The sequence below is a fragment of the Macadamia integrifolia genome, chromosome 7 (genome assembly GCF_013358625.1).
Source record: "Macadamia integrifolia cultivar HAES 741 chromosome 7, SCU_Mint_v3, whole genome shotgun sequence".
Classification (NCBI taxonomy): Eukaryota; Viridiplantae; Streptophyta; class Magnoliopsida; order Proteales; family Proteaceae; genus Macadamia; species Macadamia integrifolia.
The window spans coordinates 28,550,236-28,568,186 of NC_056563.1; the positions used below are offsets into that span (position 1 = coordinate 28,550,236).

At 39.4% G+C, this 17,951-nt stretch overlaps 1 protein-coding gene across 12 annotated transcripts; it reads left to right on the forward strand.

Moving 5' to 3' along the window:
• Window positions 1–4,459: 4,459 nt before the first annotated feature.
• LOC122084562 (putative disease resistance protein RGA3) lies at window positions 4,460–10,033 on the forward strand. 12 transcript variants are annotated; one of them, XM_042652896.1, is made up of 6 exons: window positions 4,460–4,580; window positions 6,019–7,983; window positions 8,160–8,247; window positions 8,331–8,544; window positions 8,629–8,986; window positions 9,464–10,033. In XM_042652896.1, the coding sequence occupies exon 2, from the start codon at window positions 6,909–6,911 to the stop codon at window positions 7,890–7,892; it is 984 nt and encodes a 327-aa protein (XP_042508830.1). In that variant the 5' UTR covers window positions 4,460–4,580; window positions 6,019–6,908; the 3' UTR covers window positions 7,893–7,983; window positions 8,160–8,247; window positions 8,331–8,544; window positions 8,629–8,986; window positions 9,464–10,033. The 12 variants fall into 12 exon arrangements, with proteins under 12 accessions (XP_042508830.1, XP_042508831.1, XP_042508829.1 ...); XM_042652897.1 differs by having other exon boundaries at window positions 8,634–8,986; XM_042652895.1 differs by having other exon boundaries at window positions 8,331–8,402.
• The last annotated feature ends 7,918 nt before the right edge of the window (window positions 10,034–17,951 follow it).

Genomic DNA, 17,951 nt, shown 5'->3' on the forward strand with positions numbered 1-17,951 from the left:
GGTTGACACCCCTAAGGTGAAAACTACTATTGTTGTTGCCAAAGAAAGAATAAATTGGATAATAAAACTGATTTTCCACACTGTTCCCTTACTAAGGACTGAGGTCGCCCACGCTTATCATTATTTTTTGAGTTTCCTGTGCATTTGTTTATTGACTATAGTGGTAATGAGTGATATTTTTTGGATGACAATGAGTTTCCTATGGGCCACTTCCACGGTTTAATTCCACAGTTTTTATAGTTCTCATAGGATTTGGTGTTGATTTAGAGCACGAGTATAAGGGTGTATACATGTGCCTAGGGACTAGTTGGACTGAAGTTCTAGATATGCTCGTAAAAAAATGAAGAGTACTATGATGTGAATGAATGGAGTTCTCTTATTTTCCACATAGTTTCCTCGGTGGGGACCATGATGAGTTTTCTTATTTTCCACACGGTTACTTCATCATGGACCATGATCCCTGAGGAAGGCATAAGTCACGTTTTGTATATATATATATATATATATATATATATAAAAGAGAAGATAAGAGGTTAAACACCAAAAAAAAAAAAAAGATAAAAGGCATTTCATTAATAAGCAAATGAATATTTAAAATGCATGAATTCTAATATCACGATAGTTAAGACAAAGAAGGTGAGACAAAAAAGGAAGGAGAAAGAATGCCGAATGACAAACTGGTTTATATGTGTAGCACAAGCAACAAGACTGTCTGCACAAAAGTGCCTTCTCTAACTAATGGTCTTTGCTGCTTCAATGGTCAAGGTCTTATATTGTATGGATCAAGCATTGGTACCTTAAAGACCTAAAAAAAAAAGTGCCTTCTAGTGTGAAGGAAAGAAATATGATAAAAGAAGTGATGAGAGTTGTAAGCTTCTCATATGATTGGATTTATGGAAACTGTATTTGGACAACAAAGAATATCCATGATTAAGAGATTATCCCCTTCCACAACCATATCACGAAAGTCTCTTGAAACAACAACACATAAGACAACACGAGCAACATAAGCTTCAGCCACGATAGAAAATGTAATCCAGTGTAAGCATAAAAGGCCAAAATGAAAGTACCCATTGAATTTCTAAAGACTCCATCATTGCCAACTTGACCTGGGGCATCGGTTCGTCTATAGCACACTTTTGTGCTACAGATCGTGTAACATATACTAGATGGTTGACACGTGGCTATATTGAAATGAACGATGACGATACCAAGGGAGGAGGGATGCATTGTGTACGTGTGTTGCAGCATGTATTTTGAAGGAAATCAAAAGAATAGGAGGAATCACAGAGAGGAACCAAACGGATTCTTCTCCTTGCGATTCTTCTCTGCTGGCGATATCTTAGGTAGGTAAATCACTTCATTTTTTTCTCTGTTTTTGCGATATCTCAGGTGATATCTTACAAGTTTCAGATTTTGTTTATCTTTCAGTTTTCCAATCGATTTAGGAAACCTTATCCAAATATTATTCTTCCAACTATGATCTTTTATTTTTGAGATTAGGCATCTTAAAAGATCTTTTTCACTTTTTAGCATTTATATTCATTTCTAGATATCCTTTGGTTGTGAAGTATGCTTTCAATAGCCGTAATGGTTTTGTTTGGTTCATATATATCTTCCTGATTTGGATGAGGAAGAAGAATCAATTTGTGTACATTGTTTGGTTTTCAGTAAGGGAAAAGAATCGCAGGGAGAAGAATCCATTTGGTTCTTTTGTAATTCCTCCCTCTCTTAGGTATTATTTTGATTTCCTTTAAAATACACGCTGCAAACACGTACAAAACGCATCTCTCCTCCCTCGGTATCATCACCGTTCATTTCAATATAGCCACATGTCAACCATCTAGTATGTGTTACACGATCTGTAGCACAAAAGTGTGCTATAGACGAGCCGAACCATCAATTTAATTTCGGATGAGAATGATTTCCATGGGCACTTACATTTTTACTATGGTATGAATGAGTGGACTTTTTCTACTTTCCACACGTTTTCATACTAAAACAGTAGTGTGGGATTGTTCTATCACACAACGCGGTGTGCGGTGTGCGGTGAACATCCAATGGTCACGAGCACATTGGGGTGCATACTACACGTGTTGGGACTTGAGGTGCTTGCCCAGGTGCTTTGGCCATTGGATGTGTGTTCTGTAGCATGAGAGCAAATCAAGTCTTCATACGAAAACCATTATTGTATTGGGGTTGATCCGCATAGATGGAATCCACCCAATAACTAACTCGATAGTGGATTCCATCTGTATGGATCAACCTATACAAGAATGGTTCTCATTGTTGGATGGATTCCATCTATGCGAATCAACCCCATATAAGAATAATTCTCAACCTGATCCACACTCCCCCAGCATCCCAGGTAGAAGGTCCATGTTTTCTGCTAATTGTAATTGTACCCTACCAACTTATTTAAAAAAAAAAAGAAAAAAGAAAAAAAAAAGTAATTGTATCCTATCATCATGTGGGCATGCATATCATGGGCCTAAAAACCCCATGGTTCTGCAAAATTATCCTCTGCAGTTGGTGCGGTCATGCGGTGAGCATCGAATGGTCGGGATGACCTTGATTTACTTGTTTGGATGATCTCGACCATCCGATGCTCACCACATGGCTGCACTTACTGTAGATGATAATCAGTCCATGGTTCCTACCAAATGAATGGTGCAGATTCTTTACAAATTAATTAATGTTTCGCCTATGATCCTTTCACACGGCTACCCATTCTTGACTCTTCACCAAAACACCTTGCCAAAAAAACGAAAAGAAAAGCCTCTTCACCAAAACAAACCATTATTGACCCTTGACCAAAGCGGTTCGCCACTTGTGAATTGTGATAATTGCATCAACGGCCAATTACTATCACTCCTTTATCTAACTTTATTTACGATATTTACTAATATTTATCTCTCTTTCTCTCCTGTTATTTTAAAATTCCTGATTTACCCCTATATCTTCTCCCTGCCAAACTCCGTCTCCTCCCGTAGCCCCTCTGCAACTCACCGGCTCACCTGACCTGCCACCACCTCATACTGCACATATGTTGCCCTCGCAGTCCAATTCACGTAAGGTTCCAAAGCCACCGCCCACACAAGATTGACATGATTCCTCTTATCTTGTGCCCCAACATTGTTGTTGGGCAGGCTGGCCAGCGGCGCGCAAGGAATGTTGCCATTCCGATGCGCGCTCGAGAGGATCCGGGTCCCTTTTTTTTTATGTGAAATTTCTTTCATTGACGGTGAAAAGGTTGTAGAGGAAGGTGAGTGGGAGAAGGATAGATAGGGAAACCCATCAGAAATACGAGTCTTTGCTTCGCTTCTGCGTCTGCTTACTTCGTAAAGGATTCGAAGCACCGGTTTAATCAAATCATCGAGAGAGAAAATGGAAAAATTGAAAGAGAAGCAATGAAGAGCAGGTAAATTTAACTTGAGTTTTCCTTCTAGGATTTGGAAATTTTGAGTTTTGTTATTCTTTGAAATATTAATTTGATCAGTTGATTTTGGATTTTTAGGGTTTCGGCAATATCTGCTACGTTTGTCCTCTAATTTGGTGAATCCTGCAAACCCAATGTACCCTCTTGCTTCACCATCTCCATCAACGACGATGATTAGCTCAAAATCCTGTAACTCTTCTATGAAGCCAATTTTGCTGAAACCTAAAAATCGGAAAAGAATTCAGGGTGGTTAGTGGTTACCATCGATGCTCCACCAGAGAATCGCCTGCATTTGATGATCCGGTTGCTTTTCCATTCTCTTACGGGATAACTGATTTACCCAAACTGAAACTAACGACACTCATCGGGTTTTGCATGACTTGGAAAAAAAAAATCTCCGGGCAATTACTAGAAATCCAAAATCAAAATAAAAATAAACTTGGGGCAATGTCGCCTAGAAGTAGCTCACAGGTGGAAGTTGGCTCATCAGCGCCGAAGAAATCTTCATCGGCACATGAACTTGGGGTGGCGGCGGTCAGGGTGAGCTGCAGAGGGGGCTACGGGATGGGAGGGCGTTAGGGCAGAAAGGATGAGGAAGGGGAAAAGAGGGGTAAGTTAGGGATTTTAAAATATCAGGGAAGAAGGAGATGTGAAAATTTAAAAGTAGGGAAGTATCATAAAGAAAAAAATTTGGGGGGGGGGGGGAAGTTTAATTAAAGTTCACATAAAAAAACAGGAACTTCATTTCCCAACAACACAGCTATCATAGTTCTGCTACCAAGACGGATATCTGGGAGGAAGTGTCCGTGTGATCCTTAGTAAATTAAAGAAAAGTTGACCAGTGGATTCACTCCTTGTGTCTGGAGCACAGCTAATACTATAGATTTTGATCTCTATCGCTACCCAGGAAATCGGTCTAGCATGGGGTGTGGAGGGAGAGTTGAAAAAGCTACAAACTACCTTGACCACCATCCAAGGTGTATTACAGGATGCGGAGAATCAGCAAGTGGAGAAAGAGGCAGTGAAAAACTGGCTGAGGAGGCTCAAAAGTGTTGCTTATGATGCAGATGATGTACTTGATGAGTTCAAATATGAAGCTTTACAGAGAAAAATGGAGATCCAGAACCATATGATGGGAAAGGTATGCAATTTCTTCTCACGCTTCAACCCAAACTTATTTCAGCTTAAAATGACCCATAACCTAAAGGACATCAATGAAGTATTGGATGGCATTAGAAAGGATGCAATTGGCTTTAACCTTAGAGTAGAGCCAGCTGCTAATTCCACAGCCATGATGAACAGAGAGGACCGGCAAACCTTCTCTCTTATAGATGATTCGGAAGTAATTGGGAGGGTAGATGATAAATTAAAACTAGTGGATATGCTTGTCAACACTGGGAATGATCAAATCATTTCAGTCATCCCCATATTAGGAATGGGGGGAATTGGGAAGACCACTCTTGCTCAATTGGTCTTCAATGATCCGTTGATTGTGAATAATTTTGATTTAAGAATGTGGGTATGTGTGTCTGAAGAATTTGAAGTTAAGAGAATTCTAAAAGAACTCATAGATTCAGCTGGAGCTACATGTGATGAATCAAACTTGGATGTAATAGCGCGTAAGCTCCAAGAGAAGTTGATGAATAAACGATTTTTGCTTGTATTGGATGATGTTTGGTCCGAAGATCATTTTGTTCAAAATGGAAAACATTGAAAGTTTCCTTGAGATCTGGCTGTGTGAGTAGCAAAGTTATTGTGACTACACGCAACACTGAAATTGTAGGAATTGTGGCCTCAAATGGCACTCATCATCTGGGAATATTATCAGAAAAAGATTGTTGGTCTTTGTTTCGTCGAAGAGCATTTAGCAATGGAGGGCCACTAGAAACCCCGAACCTAGTAGAAATTGGAAGGAAAATCGTAAATAAGTGTGGAGGTGTGCCTTTAGCAGTGAATGTCTTTAGGGGGTGTTTGGTTCAGTAAATCTTTGGGATGACATTCTTTAGAATGATAATTCTTAATTTTTGGAGTTGTTTGGTTCCACTAGGATGACCCTCATAAGTGAGCATCCTACTTCCCATGAATGACCTTATTACAAAGGATGTGTTCCAAATCTGAGTTTACCTCAACACTTAAACTCAGATTTAAGCAACCTTTTTACCACATAGTATGAAAAGAGAAAGCGGAAAGACGTTCTCTACGGAAGCCAATACCTCAACCCGCGAGAAACATGTACTAGCCTTAAGGCAACCAAACGATTTTTCAGAAAGAAACATAATTCAGAAGAATGTCTATCAAAAGATTGACATTCATATCCGATACATACACCATTTAATTTACCGAACCAAACACCCCCTTAGGAAGCCTAATGCAATCCAAAAAAGAGCATGAGTGGTCGGCTATGGAGCAAGGTAAAGTTTGGACTTTACTAGAGGATAGTAGTAGTGGAATTATGCCCATATTAAAATTAAGTTATGATCATCTGCCATCACATTTGAAACGTTGTTTTTCGTATTGTTCAGTATTTCCTAAGGATTATACATTTGATAAAAGAAAATTGATACAATTATGGATGGCAGAGGGATTCCTTGGAACCAAACGAATGGAGGATGTTGGCAATGAATATTTCAATATCTTATTGTGGAACTCTTTCTTTCAAGATGCGGAGAAGGAAAAACATGAAGATATAGTACTGACATGCAAGATGCATGATCTTGTACATGATCTTGCACAATTTGTTGGAAAGCTTGAGTATTCCCCTATGGAAGCCAATAATGTGGAAGACATTTCTGATGAAGTTCGTGGTTTGTCACTTTTTTTGGATGATGATGATGATAAATTTGAATTGGAATTTCCGGAAGAATCCTTGAAGAAGGCAAAGAAATTACGGACACTAATATTTACTTCACAGTTCAAATATCCTTTGGTCTCAAATGACATGTTGGTGAAATTCCAAAGCTTGCGTGTGTTGGGATTAAGTAATTGTTCGATTTCTAACTTGCCTTCTTCAATAAGAAAATTGAAACATTTAACGTACCTTTACCTCTCAGATAATCCAATTGATGTGTTGCCTGAGTCTGTCACTACCCTCTACAATTTACAGACATTAAAACTTCAAAATTGCAATAGTCTCCGAGAACTTCCCAAGGAAATGAGTAAGATGGTTAGCCTGAGACATATCGAACTATCTGATCGGAATGATGACTACATTCGGATGCCAAATGAGTTGGGGAGATTGACTAATCAACAGACATTAAGAAGATTTATTGTAGGCGAAGATCTAGGATGCAATATTAAACAGCTGAAGTGCTTGAATAATCTCAGAGGAGAATTGACCATATCTTAATTGGAGAATGTAGCTAGTGGAATAGAAGCCAAGGAGGCAAATTTGAAAGGAAAGCAAGATATTTGTTCTTTAACATTAAGGTGGGGGTGTTATGGGTATGGCAGTGAAAATGATAGTAGCAAAATGTATGATGTGTTAGAAGGCTTAGAACCTCATTCAAACTTGAAAAAGTTTTCAATGGAACAATTTCATGGTTTAAAATGTCCAACATGGATGGCAAGTGGTTTGTCTGCATTCAAAAATTTGATTTTTTTCAAACTTGAATGGTGCCCTAGATTGGAATATGTCCCAACTCTTGGGGAGCTACCTTTACTTAGTTTCCTTCACTTATATTTTATAAGGGTGAAATGTCTTGGTTGGGAATTCTATTCTAGCAGCAATAGTACTGGATCAACTTCTTCAGGGACAGTTGCATTTCCATCGCTTAAGAAACTAAAGCTATTTGACATGCCTGATTTGGTTGAGTGGTTGGAGGTGTTGCCTAATTTCTTTCCATCTCTTGAGAAGTTGTCAATCAATTATTGCCCCAAGCTGAAAATCATGCCAAGTCGATTCCCTTCCCTCAAAAGCTTACACTTTTATGAAACAAATGAGATGGCACTAAGTTCATTGTCATGCAAGCTTAACTCTCTCAACCATCTTCGTATTACTGCTTGTCCAGACCTCAAATCTGTGCCAGAGAGGTTGCTACAAAACAATGCACATGTTCTTCAGAAAGTGAAGATTTCACATTGCCAGAAGCTTGAAACAATTTTTCGAAGTGAAGGAAGAGAGGGATATCCCATTCCCCTAGTCTTTCCATCTCTTCAATCCTTGGAAATAGAGAAATGTCCTTCTGTTAAGCCTTTACTGGACATACAGGGAATGACTTCTCTTCAAAAGTTGGAATTGAAAGACTTTGCAGAATTGAAGTCATTACCAGAGGGGTTGCAGCAGCTCACTATGCTTGAGAGTCTACGCATGGGTCGGTTTCCAGAGGGGATGGATTATATCAAAGGGGAAGAGGATCTCCAACACCCTGTCTCCCTTCGATGCCGAAGACTTATTGGCTGGCCTCAGCACAAGAATCTCCGAGACCAACTTAAGCACCTCACTAAGCTAACATAAGTGATCACATGGTAATATATTTCCCCAAGACTGTAGCTCAGTTAGCAAGGAACACACCTCTCAATAAAGCCAGAAGAATGGGTTTAAAATGGTAAGGTTTACTAATCTATTATTTTAGTTTGTATATACAGATAATTGGAACTTCTTTCTTGCATTATCTTCACTATAATTTCTAAGGAATCAAGTTCTTATCTGTCTTGCTGATGGAATTCACTGAATATCTGTATTTGCTTCGGGTATTTTAATCGATTGACTTATATCACTCAGAGGGTTGGGCAATTGGAGTTCCCCTGCTTTTGTGGCTTAAGGAGTAGAAGATGCAGAAGCAATCAAACAACTTACGTAAGATGTTCAAGTGAGCTTTTTCCCACTATATTTATTTCCTCTTCTCTTGCTTGTACTTCCTCTTTATTTATCATCTTCGCTGCTCTTTAATAGATGGACCAAAGAGGGATGTTTGAATCATGGATAGAGCGTTCTCGTTCATGGGCAGAGGAGGGTTTTCTGACAGTATACTTTCTTCCTCCATCTTTGACATTCATATATTCCTTTGTGATTTTATCAAAGATGACAGTTTGTTTAGTTGGGAAGTTTTTTTGGGACCCAAAACCTGTAGGTGTATTTCCTTCCAATTATTCATATTCAGATTCCTGTGAGTCTAAACTTCAACCTTTTAAGAATTCGAAATGGGATATGAAGGGGTTTCCGCCTAAGATTGGAAATTTTTGCTGGTTAGGGAAGCTTGATATCAGCAGTTCATTTGGGTCGTCTATATTGGCTTTGTGACAGAGAGGGCTTCTCCAAGAGCCTGGTGGTGGAGGACAAGTCTACGACCAAGAGATACAGAATCTACCTTTTCGAGATGCTGAGAAGGGAAGAAGAGTCCCATCATCGTCATCTCCAAAGGAGTTCACCGTGTACCGTTATGTGGGGGGCGACTTTACACAATCATCAACATATCTAGGGTGTATTGTCTCATTTTGTCGGATTTCCTGCTGGAGCTCCTCCTCATTACCTTCAATCTCAACCTCCATTTCACTGCTGGAGAGGACGAAGTAGCGGCCATGCTTCCCGGCACTGTCCCCAGTCATGAGGTGGGTTACTCTTAGTTGGGATGGAAGTGATGTAGTCAAATTTACAGCCCCACCCTCTAATTTTGCATTTCCATTAATTTGGGCAGAGTTTGTGGTCCAATAATCAAATTACATTTTACCTCCAATTAAATATTGTCAATTTGTCAAAGAGAATCGAAAGGTTAAAATAAAGACATATGTTCTATTTATATCTATAGAGGTGTCATTCAGACAGTCCTTTATTTATATGTTCAGTTTCTATTAACTGCAACCATCACATGAAAATAACATGCCATTTGGAGGAGGAATCAGTCTCTCTTGCGCTGTTTAAATGTAATTTCGCAGTAGTAGTTTGGTGACTTTGGTCTGTTTCTCCCTTTAGATTTGACTCAGGGGAGTTCCATAGTGATTGTTTTAGGGACTAGCTAACCTTGTTGTTTACCAAATTTAAGGATGTTCCTTATCGTCTTGACTTTAACTTTCTCTGTTATTCGGCAGGTTTGGAAGACTCGGAATAAGTTTGTATTTCAGCTCTGTGAGTCTGACTTAATTGGCACTATGATCGCAGTGAATCTCTCTGTGGAAGAAAGTCATATTGGTCTCCCCTTGTATCCTGCTGGGGCTTGGCTTACTGCTTCATCTCGGGGCAGCCGGGTGTTGTCATCAGACCTGAAGGGGGTTTTCGGTTGCAGCCATGGAAGCTGAGGCTATTAGGGATGGCCTGCTGTTGGCATTTTGATTTGGCTCATCTGCTGTTCTTTGCTTCTCTGGTTGTCAATTTGTTGTTCGTGCCCATCAGTACATGGAATCTTTTCTTTATTTGGCCTTTAAATCTATCGTGGAAGACATTCTTTGTTCAGTTTCTGTATTTTTATTTTTTGTTATTGTTCCTCTTTCCTCTGTTTGCAAGGCCAATTTCTAAGCCAAGGCTGCTCTGAAATTTGATTTGTCTTGTGTGTGGTGTTGTTTAAAGCCACCCCCACCTCCTTTCTTCGTTCCACTGTAATTTCTGAAAAGAGATTCTCTCATTTGGACTTCGAGCTTTAATAAATTTTAATTTTTTGATAAGTAAAATGTAAAACAGAACATAGACCAAGATTCTAAAACACGGGAAGGATCATGGGATTGATCAATGCCGACACCGATACTGATTTTATGACAAGAAGAAGAAGCGAAGGGACAAAAAAAAAAAGGAACATAAACATTGCCCCATGACGTCCTCTTGTGTGATGTCACATGGGATAGTGAAATGGCCATTTTGCCTCTCGCTTTGATACCTGTGTTGGCGTAGAGACCGCACAGCCTGCAGAAAACTCTTTTTCATAAAAAAATGAAAGTAACCACCAAGGACAGTTCACTTACCATCCAAAAAAACAGAAAGAAGAAAAAGGGCGTATTAAGGCTGAGAAAACGCAAGTCCGAACGAAGACTCTCAAGCCTCATGCAAAATAAGGAGCCGTCTCCGCTCCATTTGATCGAACGTTCCTGCTACTTGGGTTCACACCAACAATAAAAATTGAATTTGTGAACCTGAGTCCCAAAGGGAGAGCGAATTATAGCATTTAGTCTCCTCATCCTCTTCCCCATATTCTCCTACTGTAGCCATTCTCTCTGCATCTCTGATTTTCTGTTTTGTGGCTCTCTTCCTCTCCCCCTTTCAGCGGAGAAAGATTTTTGATATGGGGAATTGTTGTAGTGCTCAATCTCAAGCCCAAGCTCAAGCTCAAGCTTAAGCTTAAGCTCAAGCTCAATCTGAAGATGAAGATGAAGATCAGGTTTGTTAGATCAAACACCAAGAAACACAGAAAATAAAGAGACAATAGATCCGCACGACACAGATTTAACGAGGTTCACACACCAGGGTGGTGTGCTACGTCCTCGAGCGAAGAAGAAGATGTTTCACTATGCAGAAGATAGATTGCACCCAAGCAGCGACGAGAAAACTCGCCCTGAAACCCTAACTCAAAAAGACCCCAAAATACAATGACTTTCTCAACAAGCAACAGTAAATTATATATATTCCAAGTCATGGGATCTCATAAAACTTTCCATTCGGGTCGCCACCAAAATATGTTGGATAAGGTCAATCTTCAAAACGAGTCAAGAATTCGAGACAAACTTAACAAATCTCCACCTTGGCTTGAATTTTCCTCCAACAAATAAACAAATAGCTAATATCTTCATCTTCTCTAATAGCCCTCCAAAGGGCTGAACTCAAACACGACAAACACCAAGTAAGTTCAATCAATGCTCGAACTTACCAATACACAAAGGCTTAGTCAACATATCAGTTGGATTGTCTTCAGTACCAATCTTCAACACTTGAATATTACCTTGAGCAATTATCTCTTTTATAAAATGATACCGAATATCAATATGCTTTGTCCTCTCATGATATATTGGATCTTTAGTCAAGTGAATAGCATTCTGGCTATCACAATGGACAACAGTCACCCCATGATCCATGCTAAGTTCTCCCAACAAACCTCTAAGCCAAATAGCTTATTTAATTGCCTTGGTCATTGCCATATACTCTGCTTCAATAGTAGATAATACAACTGTAGTCTGTAAAGTAGATTTCCAACTAACCATACTTCCTCCAAGAGTAAATACATAGCATGTGACTGACCTCCTCTTATCAAGATTACTTGCATAATCTGAATCAACATAATCAGATAAACTATCAACATTCCTCCTAAACTCTAAACAAACATCAGAGGTCCCTTTCAAGTACATATCGGCACAACCCCTTTGCTTCCATCACAGATCTCATAAAACTTCTCATTCGAATCACCACCAAAATATGTTGGATCGGATCAATCTCCAAAACGGGTCAAGCATTCGAGATAAACTTAACAAGGTTAATAACCACAACCCAATTAACACAACCAGACACTCCACCCCTTGTAAGCTCATCCCCTCCTCCCTCCGCACAAATAAAAGGGAAGGGAGAAGAAGATGAATTGTTTGCGTTTTCGAGGTGTTGAGAACTTTGAGCTCTCTATACTAATCAAACTTAATCCCAAATGGGTTCTTTTTCTCATATTTTGTCTCTCACATGGTCTCTTTCCTTGTCTTCTCCAACAATTACAAGAAACAATAATAACAATGGCAACATCGAGCACCGCAAATAATAGTCTTTTCTCGGTGTGCAAAAGCGTCGATGAGTCGTTCCCCTATGGTCACATCTTAACTACACAAAGCTCGAGGGTTTTCAGCTTCTTTGAGCTTAAGTGCGCCACCAAAAACTTCAAACCTGATGCGATGCTTGGAAAGGGTGGTTTCGGAAGCGTCTTCAAGGGTTGGCTTGATGAGAATACCTACACGCCTTCGAAGATCGGTAGGGGAATGGTCGTCGCAGTAAAGAAATTGAATCCAAAGAGCATGCAAGGATTGGAAGAATTACGGGTAAGCCTTATTTGTTCATCAATTTTTAGAACTTAAAATCTAGTCTTCCCCCTGTAGCCCATCTTCCATGGATCGTGATCCTAATCCTCTCCAACTCTTAGATCTTGTAATTTGGTGCAATAAACCTGTCCCTAATGATGTGGACGGTCCAGACTCCACATAGAGTGAGAACTTGTCAGGACTCAGGAGTGAGCAGATGTCCCTAAGGATGTGTTTGGTAACCAAGAGAAGGAAAGGAAAGAAAAGAATTTTTTTAGTTTAAGAAATTCTCTTTGCTTATCAGAAAAAAAATCGCATGTCCTGAACCAAAAGCAGTTTTTTTAGACCCTGTTTGTTTTAGAGGGGAGTTTGGGGTGGAAATATCTGACTTCTATGTCCCACATATTGTTTGGTTAACACAGTTGTGGGAGAGAGAGAAGAGAGGAATAAAAAAGAGAATCATTAATTGCAATGACTTCCCACCCTATAAAGTCCACCAATTTGGTAGGACTCTCGAAAGAGATGGGATGAAAGCCACATCAGCAGATAGGAAAGGTCATCTCCTAATGTTGTCTAGAGTATTTCCCACCCTATTATATCCAAACACATGACTTTGTCATGCTTTTTGAAAAATAAGTACAACTCTCCCACCCCTTAAATCACATCCTATCAAAACCCACTAAACAAACGGGTCCTTATAAATTTCAAAATTCACCTTGAAAATGGCAAAATTTTCTTTTGTTATCAAAATAAATTCTTGCCATAAACATAAGAAAACATAAGAAAATAAATTTGTCTTTTTATATATACTGTTTTTTTTTTCCTAATCATTTCATTTATTTATTTTTTGGAAAAATTACGCCCCCTCCCTTATAATTTGTCGAAATTACATGTGGGTCCAAGGGTTTGAACGATTTACACTTGAGTCCAATCCATGAGTTTCCATGAGTTTGAAATAGTTAGCTGATGATGTCACTATTTTTATACCGAAAATACACTTAGGGAAAATTACATGATTACCCATTTTTGGGTTTCCCTTTACAAAATTACCCACAAAAAGTTTTAATTAACAAAAATATCCAAAATTAGGTTTGAGTTTACAAACTACCCACCCAAAGTTTTAGTTAACAAAAATACCCAAAATCAGGTTTGGGTTTACAAAACTACCCAAAATAGTGATTCTTCATCTTCCACATATAATCATGTATTTTTTTATGATTAAAACTTTGAGTGGGTAGTTTTGTAAACCTAAACTCAATTTTAGGTATTTTTGTTAACTTAAACTTTAAGTGGGTAATTTTGTAAAGGGAAACCTAATTTTGGGTATTTTTGTTAATTGAAACTTTTGATGGGTAATTTTGTAAAGAGAAACCCAGAAGTGGGTAATCATATAATTTTTCCATACACTTATAATAAAGTGAAGATACTAAAACACCCTTCATCTTTTACTTTCGTCCTCAACCTAGGTCTTCCTTCTTCATTGGACGGATGATAACGCTTCGACGATGGAAGCTTTTTTGGCTTTCGATCTCACAGGTTTTGGTGGTTGGGCTTCTTCGTCGTCGGCTTCAACCACACCTAACATAGCTGATCCTTCTAGAATCATAGCTCAACCCCAACCTTCGATGTTGCTCAGTCAAGAGTCGCTTCAGCAGAGGCTACAAATTCTAATTGAGGGTGTTCGGGAGAGCTGGACTTATGCGATTTTCTGGAAATCTTCGGTTGACATTTCTGGTGCTTCTCTATTGGGGGTGGGGTGATGGGTATTATAAGTGAGAAGAGGTTACGATGAAGAGGAAGATGACTACTGCTTTGGCGGCGGAGCAGGAGAATCAGAAGAAGGTGCTTCGAGATCTCAATTCATTGATCTCTAGTGTAACGGCTTCTGCCGACGGCGCTATAGCTGTCGATGAAGAGGTTATCGATACAGAGTAATCCATCCCAATTGGTAAAATGCATAATTGTTTCAAAGCAATTTCAATAAAAATTGCTTAAATGGAGTTCATTTATGCGTTGTTTTTACATTTCCAATCTCTGCCATTCTTCTCTGTTTCCTTTTTTCCCCCTTTACTTGAGTCTTTCTTTCTCTTCTCTGTTTCTTTTCTTTGCTATCTGTAGATCATGAAGCCCAGATGCTAGGGAGCATTCCCTTCTATTAACAAATCATTGAAAAACTTCCTATTTTTTTTTTGGTTTTCACAGCCCTTTCAAAAGATCATTGTTACTTGTTGATTGACAGATCATTTCCAAAAAACAGAGTCTATATAATTTTAAGGGTAAATACATTCTCATTCAATATTAACTATAACAAGGTTGTCATCTTCATCATCACAAGATGACCATAGATCCCAAATTCCCCAAACTAGTTCAAAAACCCAAAACAAGAAAAAGAAAGCTCACACAAACATTTATACCCCAAAACCCAAGCCCTCTGCTAACATTTATTGTGTCTCCCCTGCTACTCGTCACAACCTTGAGTCCTATCCTGCGGGAAGATGAGGGTTGTTAACATAAAAGCTCAGTATATGGAAAGCCTCAGGCGATCTTGACATTGATGGTCTTGGGCTTCTTGGGTTCCGGTGGAGGCAACTTCTGGACTGTGACAGTGAGCACACCATCCTGGCAGACATCGAAGATGGCTTCTATGTTGGCATTCTTGATCATAAAACATGAGTGTGAATAGGGTATAATGGTCATTTTAACTCTTCATTTAACAGTGACTGACGGTAGGGGGTCTGAAAATAATTTGGTGAAATAGAGGAGGTGGTCTTATCATTGTGGCATTCTCCAGGGGGTGGCACGGTAAATTTCCCTTTCAAGAATGTTGAAATTAAATAAAACCCTAACCTTGTTCATCAGATTTGAGTTATGGAAAATTAGTTCCGTCAAACCTAATTCAACCATGTCGTTCGCAGAAGGAATACAAACCATCATCTGCAACCCAAAGACCTGCCCTTGCCGTACTCGCTCGTAAGACGAACTTGCAAGCCTCTCTCTTCCGATGAGCCAAATCGGAGGCGAAGTGAAGAACGCTTGACCAGAAAGAACGACACCGTCCTCAAACAATTGTGTCATCGATACAAGAAAGAACATTGTCCATTAATCTATATTCGGAGATCCACTGGGAAATACTTCTTATATAATTTTTTCATTGGTGAAGAAACTTTGTGTGATGAAATGCATCAACTTGGTGATGCGGATCTAGGGTAATCGGATCGCTTAGGGCCCGCAATTAACAACTAAAATAATTTTTAAAGAAGTAGGGGCATTCTTGTAAATTCAGGCTTAACTCTACCACTTAAAAGAGAGGAAAATAGATAATAGGGTCAAACTGAGATAGAAATTAAAAGAGGAGGGGTATTCTGGTATTAGTAAAGGAATGAGGAAATATTAGAACGAAAGTTTTAGAAAAGAGGGGGTTAATTGTAAATAGAACAAACTAGGTTACTTAAAAATAAAAGAGAATTCATATTCTACCTTTAGGTCACGTTAGGGAGTAGAAACCCAACGGTAAGGAGAGGCTTTAGATCGATGGAGCTTAGCCGACAGGTCTCGGTTTGGCCTGAGATTTCAGGCGAAGCTTCTCAGGAAAAGGCTCTATCGATCCCACAAGATAAGCACCTGGATTTGCAAGCTGGGAGGCTACTGGAAGGACCAGAAGTAGAACCTTGTGGTAGAACAGAGTCGGTCTCAGTTGCAGGTATGCTAATAGATGGTAAAGGGACTTTTCGGCAGCTGAAATCTGATGATTTGTGCCACCTAGGGGAGGGCTTCCTGCGATCAAATCCTTGGCCCAAACAACTCACATATAAAGGAGCTCAAAACACCTCAGTAGGGCAGCAACTATCGCCCAGAACAGGGGCTAGGAAAGAGAACCAGCAAGAAGAAGAATGAAAGAAGAGGGAAAAGAAAAGAGAGTCAAGGGAAGGGGAAGAAGAAAACAGTTTAGAAAAGAGAGAAAGGGAAACCACCCAGGCAGCCATCGTTTCCAACCAAAACATAAATTCTCAAATTCATTCAAATCTAAAAACCGAGTTCTTTACAAGGCTATTTAAAGAAAAATAATGACATAATTTTGGAAGGTAATTAAAAATGGAAACTAACCCTAGATAGCAACTAAAATAAAAATCAAATCTAAATAAAAGACTGTTAATCTAATCTCTAACCAATAAAGAATGGTAAATAAAAATCAAGTCAAAAGATAGTTCCCTAAATCCATCGCCAAGCTGCATCAGCTCTCTCGGTCTTAAAAGAACTCGACTCCGTTGAGTTAGGTCATGCTCCCAAGATACCCTTGTAAGTTGCTTGCTGATGAGGTGGCATGTATCTTGAAGCAGAAGATGGGAACATAACACCAAAAGGAGGGAGAGTAGGCTGATGTGTCACTGGAGCAGGAGTCAGTCAACGACATGGCATGTTTGATAATGCGTGTGGCCTCATTAAGTACATCCGACCTCCTTGCTTCACCTTGATGGTGTTCCATGCGCCATCATAGAGAATGCCTGCATGTCGTTGCCAAGGTCGCCCTAGAAGAATGTCGCAGTGCGCCAGTGAGGTGACCAAGCAGGTTACATGGTACTGTAATGGCCCAAATTGTAAGTGTACTCGAACAACTGTAGTGGCCTCTTCTCGAGCTGTGGGTCTAAAACCTTGCATGTGAATCTTCTTAGAAAGTTGCGTCTGTGGAAGGTTGTGTGCTTGAACAAATTCAGCAAATATGAAGTTTGTTTTTACCTCAGTATCAACAACTGTATGAACATCAATAGGTTCAGAACCGTGCAGAAGAGTACCCTTCTGTCTGAAGAGAGGAGCTTTATCAACTAGTCTATTTGAAAAGGATGAAAGACTAGCTGAATGAGCTTCTACATCCTCATCTTCATCATCGACGATATCATCGTCCTTGAGGGGATAAGGATATAAATAGATTCATCTTTACTATTCTCAATTGGTTGCTTCTCTGTTGCATTCACAGAATGAGTCCTGTTGGGACACTTGTTGGAGTAGTGACCCTTTTCACCACAACTATGGCATATGATATTCTTCACCCCAACACTATCCTTGTTGAATTCTGACATTTTCTCTTCAACTCTCCGAGCTTTAGGCTTTTTTTTTCTGCATACGTGGTGGAGGTCTATAAACTGAAGAAGTCTTGAGCATACCCTTCCAATAAATGGACTTCTCTTCAGCTGTCTTGGTATGAACCGCTGCCACATCAACAGACTTAAAATCAGTGTTAGCCAACTCAAGTCGAATCTCAGTACTTAGCCCATTGATATCGCATCACCCGTTGTTGGTCTGTTTCTTGAAGCCGACACCTTGAAGACAGTTTGTGGAATTCGAGGGTGTATGAATCTACATCTTTGTTCTCTTATTACAAGTTAAGTAATTTATGGAACATTACCTTTTCATAATTAAGAGGAACAAATTTTTCAGTCAGGATCTGCTTCATGACCTCCCAATTGGTAACGGGCCTAACCCCAAGATCTCCTTTTTGTTTCTTCTTTTCTTTAAATTCTTTTGAGTTTCTAGAATTGCACCTCTAATCTCCCCTTAGTCTTAGTTATTCTTTTTTTTTTTTTTTTCCATTACTTCCAAGTAT

What these genes read in the sequence shown, in the direction of transcription:
- LOC122084562 (XM_042652893.1), top strand. Translation starts at nt 6,909, where the DNA reads ATGTATGATGTGTTAGAAGGCTTAGAACCTCATTCAAACTTGAAAAAG.